Genomic DNA, 11,848 nt, shown 5'->3' on the forward strand with positions numbered 1-11,848 from the left:
AAAAATTAACATATTCAGAGGTGACACAATCATTCTTAACACTTCTGGACATTGCATAATGCTACTAGACATTAGTGGATCAAAGAAATTCATCCAACATAGCAAAAGAGGCAATGCGAAATAAAAGGCAGAATCTGTCAAAACAGAACAGTTCGTATTGACGAATTTTAAAATGGCACCAGACTTGCTCAAATGAAAATGCTCAAATTTAATGAAAGTTGCGTACATATCTGAGGATCATGCACGTAAATTGGATTAATTTTCTGAGCTACCTACAGGGAGGTAGACCCAGATTCGTGACAGTAAAGAAATCTGGAACTGCGCAGTAATCCAAATCTAGTACTTACTTTTCTATCAACGGCTTAACTTGGCACAACAAAACACAAAACTAAGATAAGGAGAGGTTGCTACAGTAGTAAACAACTTCCAAGACACAAAATAAAAACAAAGTACTGTAGGTAAAAACATGGGTTGTCTCCCATAAGCGCTTTTCTTTAACGCCTTTCAGCTAGGCGCAGAAAGTGTGTATCAAGTATTATCAAGAGACGAAGTGTCAACATCATAATTTGTTCTCATAATAGAATCAAAAGGGTACTTCATTCTCTTTCTAGGGAAGTGTTTCATACCTTTCTTGAGAGGAAATTGATATTTTATATTACCTTCCTTCATATCAATGATAGCACCAACAGTTCGAAGAAAAGGTCTTCCCAATATAATGGGACAAGATGCATTGCATTCAATATCCAAGACAACAAAATCAACGGGGACAAGGTTATTGTTAACGGTAATAAGAACATTATCAACTTTACCCAAAGATTTCTTTGTAGAATGATCAGCAAGATTAACATCCAAATAACAATTTTTCAGCGGTGGCAAGTCAAGCATATTATAAATTTTCTTAGGCATAACAGAAATACTTGCACCAAGATCACATAAAGCATTACAATCAAAATCTTTAACCTTCATCTTAATGATGGGCTCCCAACCATCCTCTAGCTTTTTAGGAATAGAGGCTTCGCGCTCTAGTTTCTCTTCTCTAGCTTTTATGAGAGCATTTGTAATATGATGCGTGAAAGCCAAATTTATAGCACTAGCATTAGGACTTTTAGCAAGTTTTTGCAAGAACTTTATAACTTCAGAGATGTGGCAATCATCAAAATTCAAACCATTATAATCTAAAGCAATGGGATCATCATCCCCAATGTTGGAAAAAATTTCAGCAGCTTTATCACAGGCAGTTTCAGCTTTAGCGATTTCAGGCGGTTTCTCGATTTGCATTAGAAGTGGAAACATTGCTAACACCAATTCTTTTATTAGTATTAGTAGGAGGTGCAGCAACATGTGTAGCATTAACATTACTAGTGGTGGTAATAGTCCAAACTTTAGCTATATTCTTCTCTTTAGCTAGTTTTTCATTTTCTTCTCTATCCCACCTAGCACGCAGTTCAGCCATTAATCTTATATTCTCATTAATTCTAACTTGGATGGCATTTGCTGTAGTAGTAATTTTATCATCTAAATCCTCAGGTTTAGCAGCCATTTTATTAATTAAAGAAGATTGTGATGCAGACATGTATGAGATTCGGGTTTCAGCATTAGCAAGTTTAGTTTGCAACCCCGAGATCTCCCTATTCAGATTTTCAAGTTGATTCCCTATATTCTTCAACAAGGTAGATTGCTCATTCATAGTTTTAGTAAACAATTTATTTTGCTCATATTGTGATTGCATAAAGCTCTTAGTGGATCTTTCAATTTCTAGCATCTTTTCTTCATTAGATGAAGCATATCTACCATAAGAATTACCATTAGCAGGGTATGGCCTAGAATCATTGTGATTGTTATTTTTAATGAAATTCACATCAACATATCCTTTTTGAGCAACTAATGACGCTAACGGAACATTATTAGAATTAACATTAGGCCTACCATTCACAAGCATAGACATAATAGCATCAATCTTATCACTCAAGGAAGAGGTTTCTTCGACAGAATTTACCTTCTTACCTTGTGGAGCTCTTTCCGTGTGCCATTCAGAGTAGTTGATCATCATATTATCAAGAAGCTTTGTTGCTTCACCAAGAGTGATGGACATAAAGGTACCTCCAGCAGCTGAATCCAATAAATTCCGTGAAGAAAAATTTAGTCTGCATAGAAGGTTTGGATGATCATCCAAGTAGTCAGTCCATGGGTTGGGCAATTTTTAACCAGAGATTTCATTCTTTCCCAAGCTTGAGCAACATGTTCAGTATCTAATTGTTTAAAATTCATTATGCTACTCCTCAAAGATATAATTTTAGCAGGGGGATAATATCTACCAATAAAAGCATCCTTGCATTTAGTCCATGAATCAATACTATTCTTAGGCAGAGATAGCAACCAATCTTTAGCTCTTCCTCTTAATGAGAAAGGGAACAATTTTAATTTTATAATGTCACCATCTACATCTTTATATTTTTGCATTTCACATAGTTCAACAAAATTATTAAGATGGGCAGCAGCATCATCAGAACTAACACCAGAAAATTGCTCTCGCATAACAAGATTCAGTAAAGCAGGTTTAATTTCAAAGAATTCTGCTGTAGTAGCAGGTGGAGCAATAGGTGTGCATAAGAAATCATTATTATTTGTGGTTGTGAAGTCACACAACTTAGTATTTTCAGCGTTGGCCATTTTAGCAACAGTAAATAAAGCAAACTAGATAAAGTAAATGCAAGTAAACTAATTTTTTTGTGTTTTTGATATAGCAAACAAGATAGCAAATAAAGTAAATCTAGCAACTAATTTTTTTGTATTTTGATTTAGTGCAGCAAACAAAGTAGTAAATAAAACTAAGCAAGACAAAAACAAAGTAGAGAGATTGAGAAGTGGAGACTCCCCTTGCAGCGTGTCTTGATCTCCCCGGCAACGGCGCCAGAAAATATGCTTGATGGCGTGTAACTCACACGTTCGTTGGGAACCCCCAAGAGGAAGGTATGATGCGCACAGCAGCAAGTTTTTCCTCAGAAAGAAACCAAGGTTTATCGAACCAGGAGGAGCCAAGAAGCACGTTGAAGGTTGATGGCGGCGGGGTGTAGTGCGAGCGCAACACCGGGGATTCGGCGCCAACGTGGAACCTGCACAACACAACCAAAGTACTTTGCCCCAACGAAGCTTGATGAGGTTGTCAATCTCACCGGCTTGTCAGCAACAAAGGATTAACCGTATTGTGTGGAAGATGATTGTTTGCGAGAAAACAGTAGAACAAGTATTGCGATGATTGTATTTCAGTAAAGAGAATTGGACCGGGGTCCACAGTTCACTAGAGGTGTCTCTCCCATAAGACAAACAGCATGTTGGGTGAACAAATTACAGTTGGGCAATTGACAAATAAAGAGAGCATGACCATGCACATACATATCATGATGAGTATAGTGAGATTTAATTGGGCATTACGACAAAGTACATAGACCGCCATCCAACTGCATCTATGCCTAAAAAGTCCACCTTCAGGTTATCATCCGAACCCCCTCCGGTATTAAGTTGCAAAGCAACAGACAATTGCATTAAGTATGGTGCGTAATGTAATCAACAACTACATCCTTAGACATAGCATCAATGTTTTATCCCTAGTGGCAACAGCACAACACAACCTTAGAACTTTCTCACATCCTTGTCCCGGTGTCAATGCAGGCATGAACCCACTATCGAGCATAAGTACTCCCTCTTGGAGTTACAAGCATCTACTTGGCCAGAGCATCTACTAGTAACGGAAAGCATGCAAGATCATAAACAACACGTAGATATAACTTTGATAATCAACATAAAAAGTATTCTCTATTCATCGGATCCCAACAAACGCAACATATAGAATTACAGATAGATGATCTTGATCATGTTAGGCAGCTCACAAGATCCGACAATGATAGCACAATGGGGAGAAGACAACCATCTAGCTACTGCTATGGACCCATAGTCCAGGGGTAGACTACTCACACATCACACCGGAGGCGACCATGGCGGCGTAGAGTCCTCCGGGAGATGATTCCCCTCTCCGGCAGGGTGCCGGAGGCGATCTCCTGGATCCCCCGAGGTGGGATCGGCGTTGGCGGCGTCTCTGGAAGGTTTTCCGTATCGTGGCTCTCGGTACTGGGGGTTTCGTCACGGAGGCTTTAAGTAGGCGGAAGGGTAGGTCAAGAGGCGGCGCGAGGTGCCCAGACCATAGGGCCGCGCGGCCAGGGCAGGGGCCGCGCCGCCCTATGCTCTGGCTGCCTCGTGGCCCCTCTTCGTTTCGTCTTCGGACTTCTGGAAGCTTCGTGGAAAAATAGGCCCCTGGGCTTTGATTTCGTCCAATTCCGAGAATATTTCCTTACTAGGATTTCTGAAACCAAAAACAGCAGAAAACAGAATCGGCACTTCGGCATCTTGTTAATAGGTTAATTCCAGAAAATGCACGAATATGACATAAAGTGTGCATAAAACATGTAGATAACATCAATAATGTGGCATGGAACATAAGAAATTATCGATACGTCGGAGACGTATCAAACATCAAGCTATTGAGAGATGGGAATAATGGGATTACACTTGTGCAATCTCATTATGTTGAGAAGGTGTTGAACAGATTTGGCTATGCTGATTGCAAATCTTCTCTCACACCTTATGATCCTAGTGTCTTGCTTCAAAAGAATGAAAAGACAACTAAAGATCAATTGAGATACTCTCAAATAATTGGTTCACTCGTGTATTTAGCTTGCGCTACGAGGCCTGATATCTCGTTTGTTGTGTGCAAACTTAGCCGGTTTGTGGCCAACCCGGGAGATGATCATTGGCATGCTCTTGAGAGAGTGATGCGCTATCTAAAGGGAACCATGAGTTATGGAATTCATTATACCGGGTATCCAAGAGGACTTGAAGGGTATAGTGATTCCAATTGGATTTCTGATGCTAAAATGAAAGCCACAAGTGGATATGTTTTCACTCTTGGTGGTGGCGCTATTTCCTGGAAGTATTGCAAGCAGACCATCTTAACGAGGTCAACTATGGAAGCAGAACTCACAGCATTAGATACAGCTACTGTCGAAGCGGAATGGCTTTGCGAGCTCTTGATGGACTTGCCTATGGTTGAAAAACCAATACCGGCCATCCTCATGAACTGTGATAATCAAACTGTGATTATCAAAGTGAGAAGTTCTAAGGATAATATGAAAAGTTCCAAACATATCAAGAGGAGGTTGAAGTCTGTCAGAAAACTGAAAAACTCCGGAGTGATAGCATTGGATTATGTCCAAAGTGCTAAAAATCTGGCAGATCCTTTCACAAAAGGACTATCAAGAAACATGATAGACCTTGCATCGAGGGAGATGGGTTTGAGACCCACTTGAGTTGCCGAGGGGGTAACCCAACCTATGTAATCGAAAATTCCGTGAACTAGGACCTGGGAAAACAAACCGGAGTAACTGAGTTGAGAGAAAATTTAATACTCCCACTCCGCTGCAGATGCAATTCTCTCATAGCTACTATAAGGCAGGTTGACAATGTCTTAATGTGTTTTGAGCGGCTCTTGATGAGTGAAGACGCCGTCCTACAGGGCGATATTTTGAAGAACACACCTATATGAGTGACACTACTGGTCATAGTGTGGGAGATTTGGGTGAATCTCTTGTAAGCTCATGAAGGGCCGAGGAGTATGACTTATAAGCTCCACCCGAGGGGAAGGCTAAGGTAGCCTAGTACCGTACCGGCATTGAGCGGAACTTGCTGCACAAAGACTGACAATTCAAGGCATAGTCCATTGTTCAGTTGTAGTCAAGCGTAGCACCTTGCCTAAGTGGAAGTTCAACTTAACAGTCTCCACTGAAGTGCAGGTATATTAAACAGTGAATGGAACTAATGTGTCATCTGATGTGCATATGAGATCTGGTGGGGGATTGTTAAATGTAGATGGGCTGCAGCCCAATAAGGCAGCCCATGCAGTCTACAATTCCTGAAATCTCAAGGCCCATCACGTTGGCCGCTTGGGACAGCCTTGGGGGACAAAGTTTAGTCCCACATTGCTAGTTGGGAGAGAGTTGGAGTGGTATATAAGGGCTGCTGTTCTAGTCATTCCAATTGAGTGAGAATAGAAGGAGCCCTCGCGCACTCCTCCTCCTCCGCCCGCCCCGCCTCGGCTCGGCACGGCACGGCACGGCACGCACGCACGTCGCGTTTCGTGACTCGAGTTCGAGACACACTCAAGGAAGCCTAAATTTTTGCTTGGTGCACCAACTGTGTTGGGTACGTGTCGGCCTGCATGTGCATGCTCGCCGCGTGTCCCTGGCTTCCTACGCATGTCAACGCGGTCGGGGCGGCTCTCCTCCCAGGCTATACAAGGAGACCGATCAGATCTGGAAAATAGTGCTCTTAGATCTCTCTCGTGAAGTTTCTTTTGCTGTGCTACTCTCTAGTCTTCCCCATCCCGGCGACTGCGTGCACAGCCGTCCGGGAGAGCAGGCCTCCGAAACCCCGTCCATTGAGATCCTGCACCGGGAGACGGGCGATAAGATTTTTGGGGAGCGTCTCGGCGCGACTGCTCGCTGCTGTTCGTCTTCTTCTTCGACGGTTCGGCTACTTCATCGACAGATCCGACTACACCATGGGCGACATCAACAACTCCCATGGTGGTGGTGGTGCTGCTACTGGTGCGACCTTCCCAGTCGCAATGTACGTGCTTTTCCTCTCCTACCTTGCACGCTACTTGTACCATGTTCAGATCTGATGCATGTGCTTAGTCTGATGTGTTTGGTTAAGTATGTTTGTGCATCTGTAATGTTGCTTTCGGTAATTAACTCACACGAAAATTGCCTAATAATCCAACACAATGGTCATCGCGGTGGCCGGTGCGGTAGAGAGGATGGGCAACAACGGCATGCTGCTGGCTGGGAGGGGGAGCTGGAGATTACCGAGGAGGGTTTTTTTTTTGAGATGGATTATGGGGAAGGTTGTGAACTTGTGAAAGCAGTTAATGGATCGGCTTGCGCTGCAATATGCTGTCGGCTCCGGGCCACTTTGGGTGAAGCCCACTTGTCTATTTCGGATGATGTTCGAGGCCGGTGGTGCTGACCCTGACAGTGAGAATTCACGATCCCCATCGATCCCCATTCTCAACGGAATCGCCGCCGGCGCCGCCACGCCATGCTCCGCCTGCGAAGCTGCATCCTCACCCGTCTCCTCTCCTCTCCCTCCTGCGCGAGTCCCATCACCCCTCTCCACCGACTGCTCTCAGCGGCTACGGCCGACCCAAGCCCAGCGTTCGCCGTCGAGCAGTACCTCGTCGACACCTGCGGCCTCACCCGGCCCCAAGCCCTCAAGGCCTCCGCCCAGCTCGCCCACCTCAAGTCCCCCTCCAAGCCCGACGCCGTGCTCGCCTTCCTCGCGGACCTCGGCCTCTCCAGCGCCGACGTCGCCGCCGCCGTCGCAGGGGACCCGCAGTTGCTCTGCGCCGACGTGGACAAGACCCTGGCCCCCGTCGTCGCCGGGCTCACCGGCCACGGCCTCTCGCGCACCGAGGTCGCGCGCCTCGTCTCGCTCGGCCGCACCATCTTCCGCTGCAGATCCATCGTCTCCAACCTCCCATACTACCTATCGCTCTTCGGATCCTACGAGAACCTCCAACAATTACTCAAGCAGCGCCCCGAACTCCTCGGATGCAGCCTGGAGAAGGTGGTCAAGCCCAACGTCGCGTTCCTGCGGGAGTGCGGGTTAGGAGACTGCATCCTCTCGACGCCGCGCATACTTTCCACCAACCCAGAGCGCCTCCCTGCAATGGTCGCATGCGCTGAAGGCCTCGGCGTACCCCGCAGATCTCCGATGTTCAGGCATGTGCTATACGCTGTTGCAATCGTCGGCGAGGATAAAATCGCCGCCAAAGTGGATTACTTGAAGAAAACCTTCAGGTGGTCGGATGCTCAAGTGGGTATTGTTGCTTGTAGGAATCCACAGGTGCTGTCGAGGTCCAAGGGCACGCTGCAGCGCTTGTCCGAGTTCTTTATCTCTGAGATGGGGTTGGAACCTGCGGACATTGCTCATCGTTCAGTAGTGCTCACTTATAGCCTGGACAGCCGCCTCAAGCCCCGGTACTACGCTGTAAAGTTCCTCAAGGAAAATGGATTGGTAAAGTGCTTCCCGAGCTACTTCACGATTTTCAACATGATCGACAAGGTGTTCGTGGAGAGGTACATATGCCCTCACAAGGAAGCTGCTCCACACCTCTATCAAGACTATGTTGCCGCTTGCAAAGGCGAAGTGTCCACTAGATTCTTATCTGCTTGAAACAAGAGCCTGACATGAAAAATTGTAATGCTCACTTATCAGTAATGCTCACTTATAGCCTGGACAGCCGCCTCAAGCCCCGGTACTACGCTGTAAAGTTTCTCAAGAAAAATGGATTGGTCAAGAGCTTCCCGAGCTACTCTACAATTTTCCACCTGACCGACAAGGTATTTGTGGAGAGGTACATATGCCCTCACAAGGAAGGCTGCTCTGCACCTCTATGAAGACTATGGTGCTGCTTGCAAAGGGGAAGTATCCACTAGATTCTTATCTGCTTGAACCAAGACCCTTACAAGTTACATGGAAATGTGGAACTTTTTTGTGGCAAAACAAAGTTTTCACTCCTTGCAGTAAACTGCTTAGTCTTGTTTCAGTGTTCGCCAAATTAGACGCTGCTTATCCTCTATTCTATGTATGCTACATGCTGGTTTGGTCATTGCTAAGTGCTAATGCATGATGAAAATGATAATTTGATTCATGAAACCTGATGTCCTGTTATTGTTGTTTTTATTGTCATTTAGCAGAGAAGAAATCATTGCATGCAATGTGTCAAAAAAATAAAATACCCATGACCATGAATATATTTGTGTCTCCCACTTTTATTTAAAATCATGGAGATAACATGTGTGGGTGGACCAGTTTTCTGTCATAACCAGGATGCATTAAACACAAAGCGAAAGAACTGCACTGTTTTTCATTAAAATATTGGTATGTCTGCTTTGATACCAAATTTTATTTAGTTGTTCCTTTCCCATTCCATTATATTTTTGCCCCATCATATGTCAATACTAAATGGCAGTTCAATCTTCAATAATTAGATGATTCTATTGCGTATATTTATTTTGCCTTTTGTTGTCTTTCCTCTGATTCTTAATGAAGGATTATCTTTTTTCCTAAATCCATCGGGCTGTAGCTGGCCTTCCTTCTACAAGGAAAACTTTCAGATTTGATAAAGTAACGTACTAACATATGATAAACAAACGAGTCTAAATTATTGAAATCTGTCATTTATCGTTAGAACTAAGACAATGGAGATGGACTGGATTAGTTTTATAATATTTCCTCTATCATTGCTTGCATATGTGAAATTGGATCTGTTCAACAAACCTACAGGTATATTTTGGAAATAAACAGCCGAAAAAACTGTAGGTTCAAAAATCAATTTTATGAATCTTCAAAGATATCTGCCTTAACTCATGTCGAAGCTGTTTGATACTTCAAAGATATCTGCCTTAACTCAAGTCGAAGTTGTTTGATACTTCGAAGTCATGAAATAAGCAGCATGTGTTTTGTCAAACCATAATTTAAATTTGCAATTTGTGAACTATATTTTTGTTCTGCTGTTTTCTCATGCTCTGGTTTTGAAACTTCATTGAGATTTTATTTTTGCCGGCAAAACTTCAATGAGGCTTATGGCCACACTGGATAGATGGTACAATCTTATCCATTTTTTTACGTGCCTCAGTTCTTCAGAGCCAGACTTAGTGTCAACATATTCCTTTATCACACCCCATCTGTATGACATTAGCTCTTCTGTTTTGAGAACATTGGTCCTGGGCTTAACTAGTTCTATTGACAAATCACTTTCTTATCTTAAAATACATCATTCATTACTGGAGCTTGTGAGTTCCAGATGATTAAGATATGGCAAAGTCCTTCTCGGGATTGAAGGGGAAAATGCAACACATGTGGTTCCTTCTATAAGCTAAGCTGGGTTGCTGGAATAATTTTTCTTTAGGTATTCCTCTACATTTTCTTTATATTGTGTTTATCTATCCATGATGGCTCATCTGTATTGATCATCTTCATGGAGCAAATTTCCTTTGGCTAAGAAAATTGTAGAGACATGTGTTAATTCTGCAAACATTAGTTGCCGAGTAGCTTTTCAGCAGCGGTAGCTTTATTTGTGCCTAAAAGCTCGTCAACTACATGCTGCAGCAACCATCGTGTCCTCCAAATTCTATCTATGCAATGCTTATTTCGTTCTCTCATTTTTGTAGTACTCGCTGATTGCTATGGCACCCTTAATAAAGTTGCTAACGCCGATGTGATTCCATTTCAAAGTGGTCACGATTTTTCCGATGCTTTTTCGTATGCAGAGAGCAACATACATAGTAGTATTTGGTCTTACCACGAGGTGCACCTATAATATCCGTTCATTTTGGTTGCTTGCATTTTTTGAATGGTTATCTGTATCTAATATGCAATTTAGACATAAAATGAAGACACCATTTTGTTTTTGGTTATCTTTATTCGGAAGGGACAGTTCTTCTGTTATAGCTTCCATTGGCTCCTCTTTAATTCATATATATGTAGCTTGCTTTATGTGCCATTATTTGATCGATTTGTAAAGTTGAATGTAGTACTCTGCTAATATTTTGGCTATTATTCTGCAAATGATAGTACCATTTATCCTTTTATAACAGTCTTGTGTTGTTTGTTTCAGATCGTCATTCAGTCTATCGATCATCCATTAATTTGCAGTTAAGTCGTCTTTGCGGCGACCCAGCCCAGCAAATCATCTACATTGTTTGTCACCATGTCATTTACTTGAAAAGATACTTGATGAAAACTACACATGTGCCTCCTGGTGCTTTGTCTTGCATAATTTGGTTAGCTTCTCTGAATGGTTTTCACAGAACACCGCACGCAACAACAGATTGCATTGGCTTGTGTTGTATCTGCCGAAGTCCCAGAATGCAATCATCCATCGTTGCTCGTAGACTCTGGTTTGGTATTACTTGCACCGTTCGATGAAACAGGACAGGCTTGCCCCATCAAAAAAGCAAAATCCAGTGTCATCTATAATGCATATCACAGTAGGGAACATATCACTGAATAATATTACTCCCTCTGCTCCATATTAACTGTCGCAAATATAGATGTATCTGGACACATTTTTGTTCTAGATACATCCATATTAGTGACAATTAATATGAATGGGAGGGAGTATTAATTCCTCAAAAAATATTGTATTATTAGTTCGTATATATGTGAGGATATAAATAATAAACTAGTGCATGTTTGAAGCAGCTGTATACCTGCGGCCGGTTCAGTAGGAAGGAAGGTTGCACTGCTGGCTCCTGAGTTGTTAGACTGGTCAGATATTAAGTTTCTTCCAATGGATCCGTTGGACGGGTTGACTGTTGTAAACAAATAAATTTGGCCCCAAACTAAAGGAAACTGTAGATTCGAGTTTTACTGTGTAGTTCTTGACAACAATCTGTTCTATCCATTCCTTGGTGGGTCTTTGCTTTGGTGAAGATGAGTGCCATATCTTCCCCAGTTGTCGTCTAAAGCTACCTCAACCTGGAAGAAGTTCATTTTATATCTTCTGAATTGCAGAACAGGGAGGTAGTGGAAGCTTGATCATGAGCTGCAAACTTAAGATTTGGATTCTGCTTTGGGTCTGGTTGAGCACAAGAAACAAGTTCAGTGCATAAGGAATTGGGGAAGGCCCCATTTATTTTTGACAGCCGTCAGGTATCAGTGCATCCAGAAATTATGAACACTGTGCAGATAGATCACGTTGCTGCTTGCTGGTAATTTTGCCCGAGTCACT

General features: G+C 42.9%; 1 protein-coding gene across 2 annotated transcripts; it reads left to right on the forward strand.

The window, feature by feature from the left end:
- The first annotated feature begins 7,025 nt into the window (after positions 1 to 7,025).
- LOC127305259 (transcription termination factor MTERF8, chloroplastic-like) lies at positions 7,026 to 10,709 on the forward strand. Of its 2 annotated transcripts, XM_051335667.2 has the most exons (2): positions 7,026 to 7,832; positions 7,947 to 10,709. In XM_051335667.2, exons 1-2 carry the CDS (start codon positions 7,150 to 7,152, stop codon positions 8,284 to 8,286), a joined length of 1,023 nt encoding a protein of 340 aa, XP_051191627.1. In that variant the 5' UTR covers positions 7,026 to 7,149; the 3' UTR covers positions 8,287 to 10,709. The 2 variants fall into 2 exon arrangements, with proteins under 2 accessions (XP_051191627.1, XP_051191626.1); XM_051335666.2 differs by having other exon boundaries at positions 7,026 to 10,709.
- The last annotated feature ends 1,139 nt before the right edge of the window (positions 10,710 to 11,848 follow it).

The sequence above is a fragment of the Lolium perenne genome, chromosome 6, assembly GCF_019359855.2.
Source record: "Lolium perenne isolate Kyuss_39 chromosome 6, Kyuss_2.0, whole genome shotgun sequence".
Lineage (NCBI taxonomy): Eukaryota > Viridiplantae > Streptophyta > Magnoliopsida > Poales > Poaceae > Lolium > Lolium perenne.

Coding starts and splice junctions, on each gene's coding strand:
- LOC127305259 (XM_051335666.2), top strand. CDS start 7,150: ATGCTCCGCCTGCGAAGCTGCATCCTCACCCGTCTCCTCTCCTCTCCC.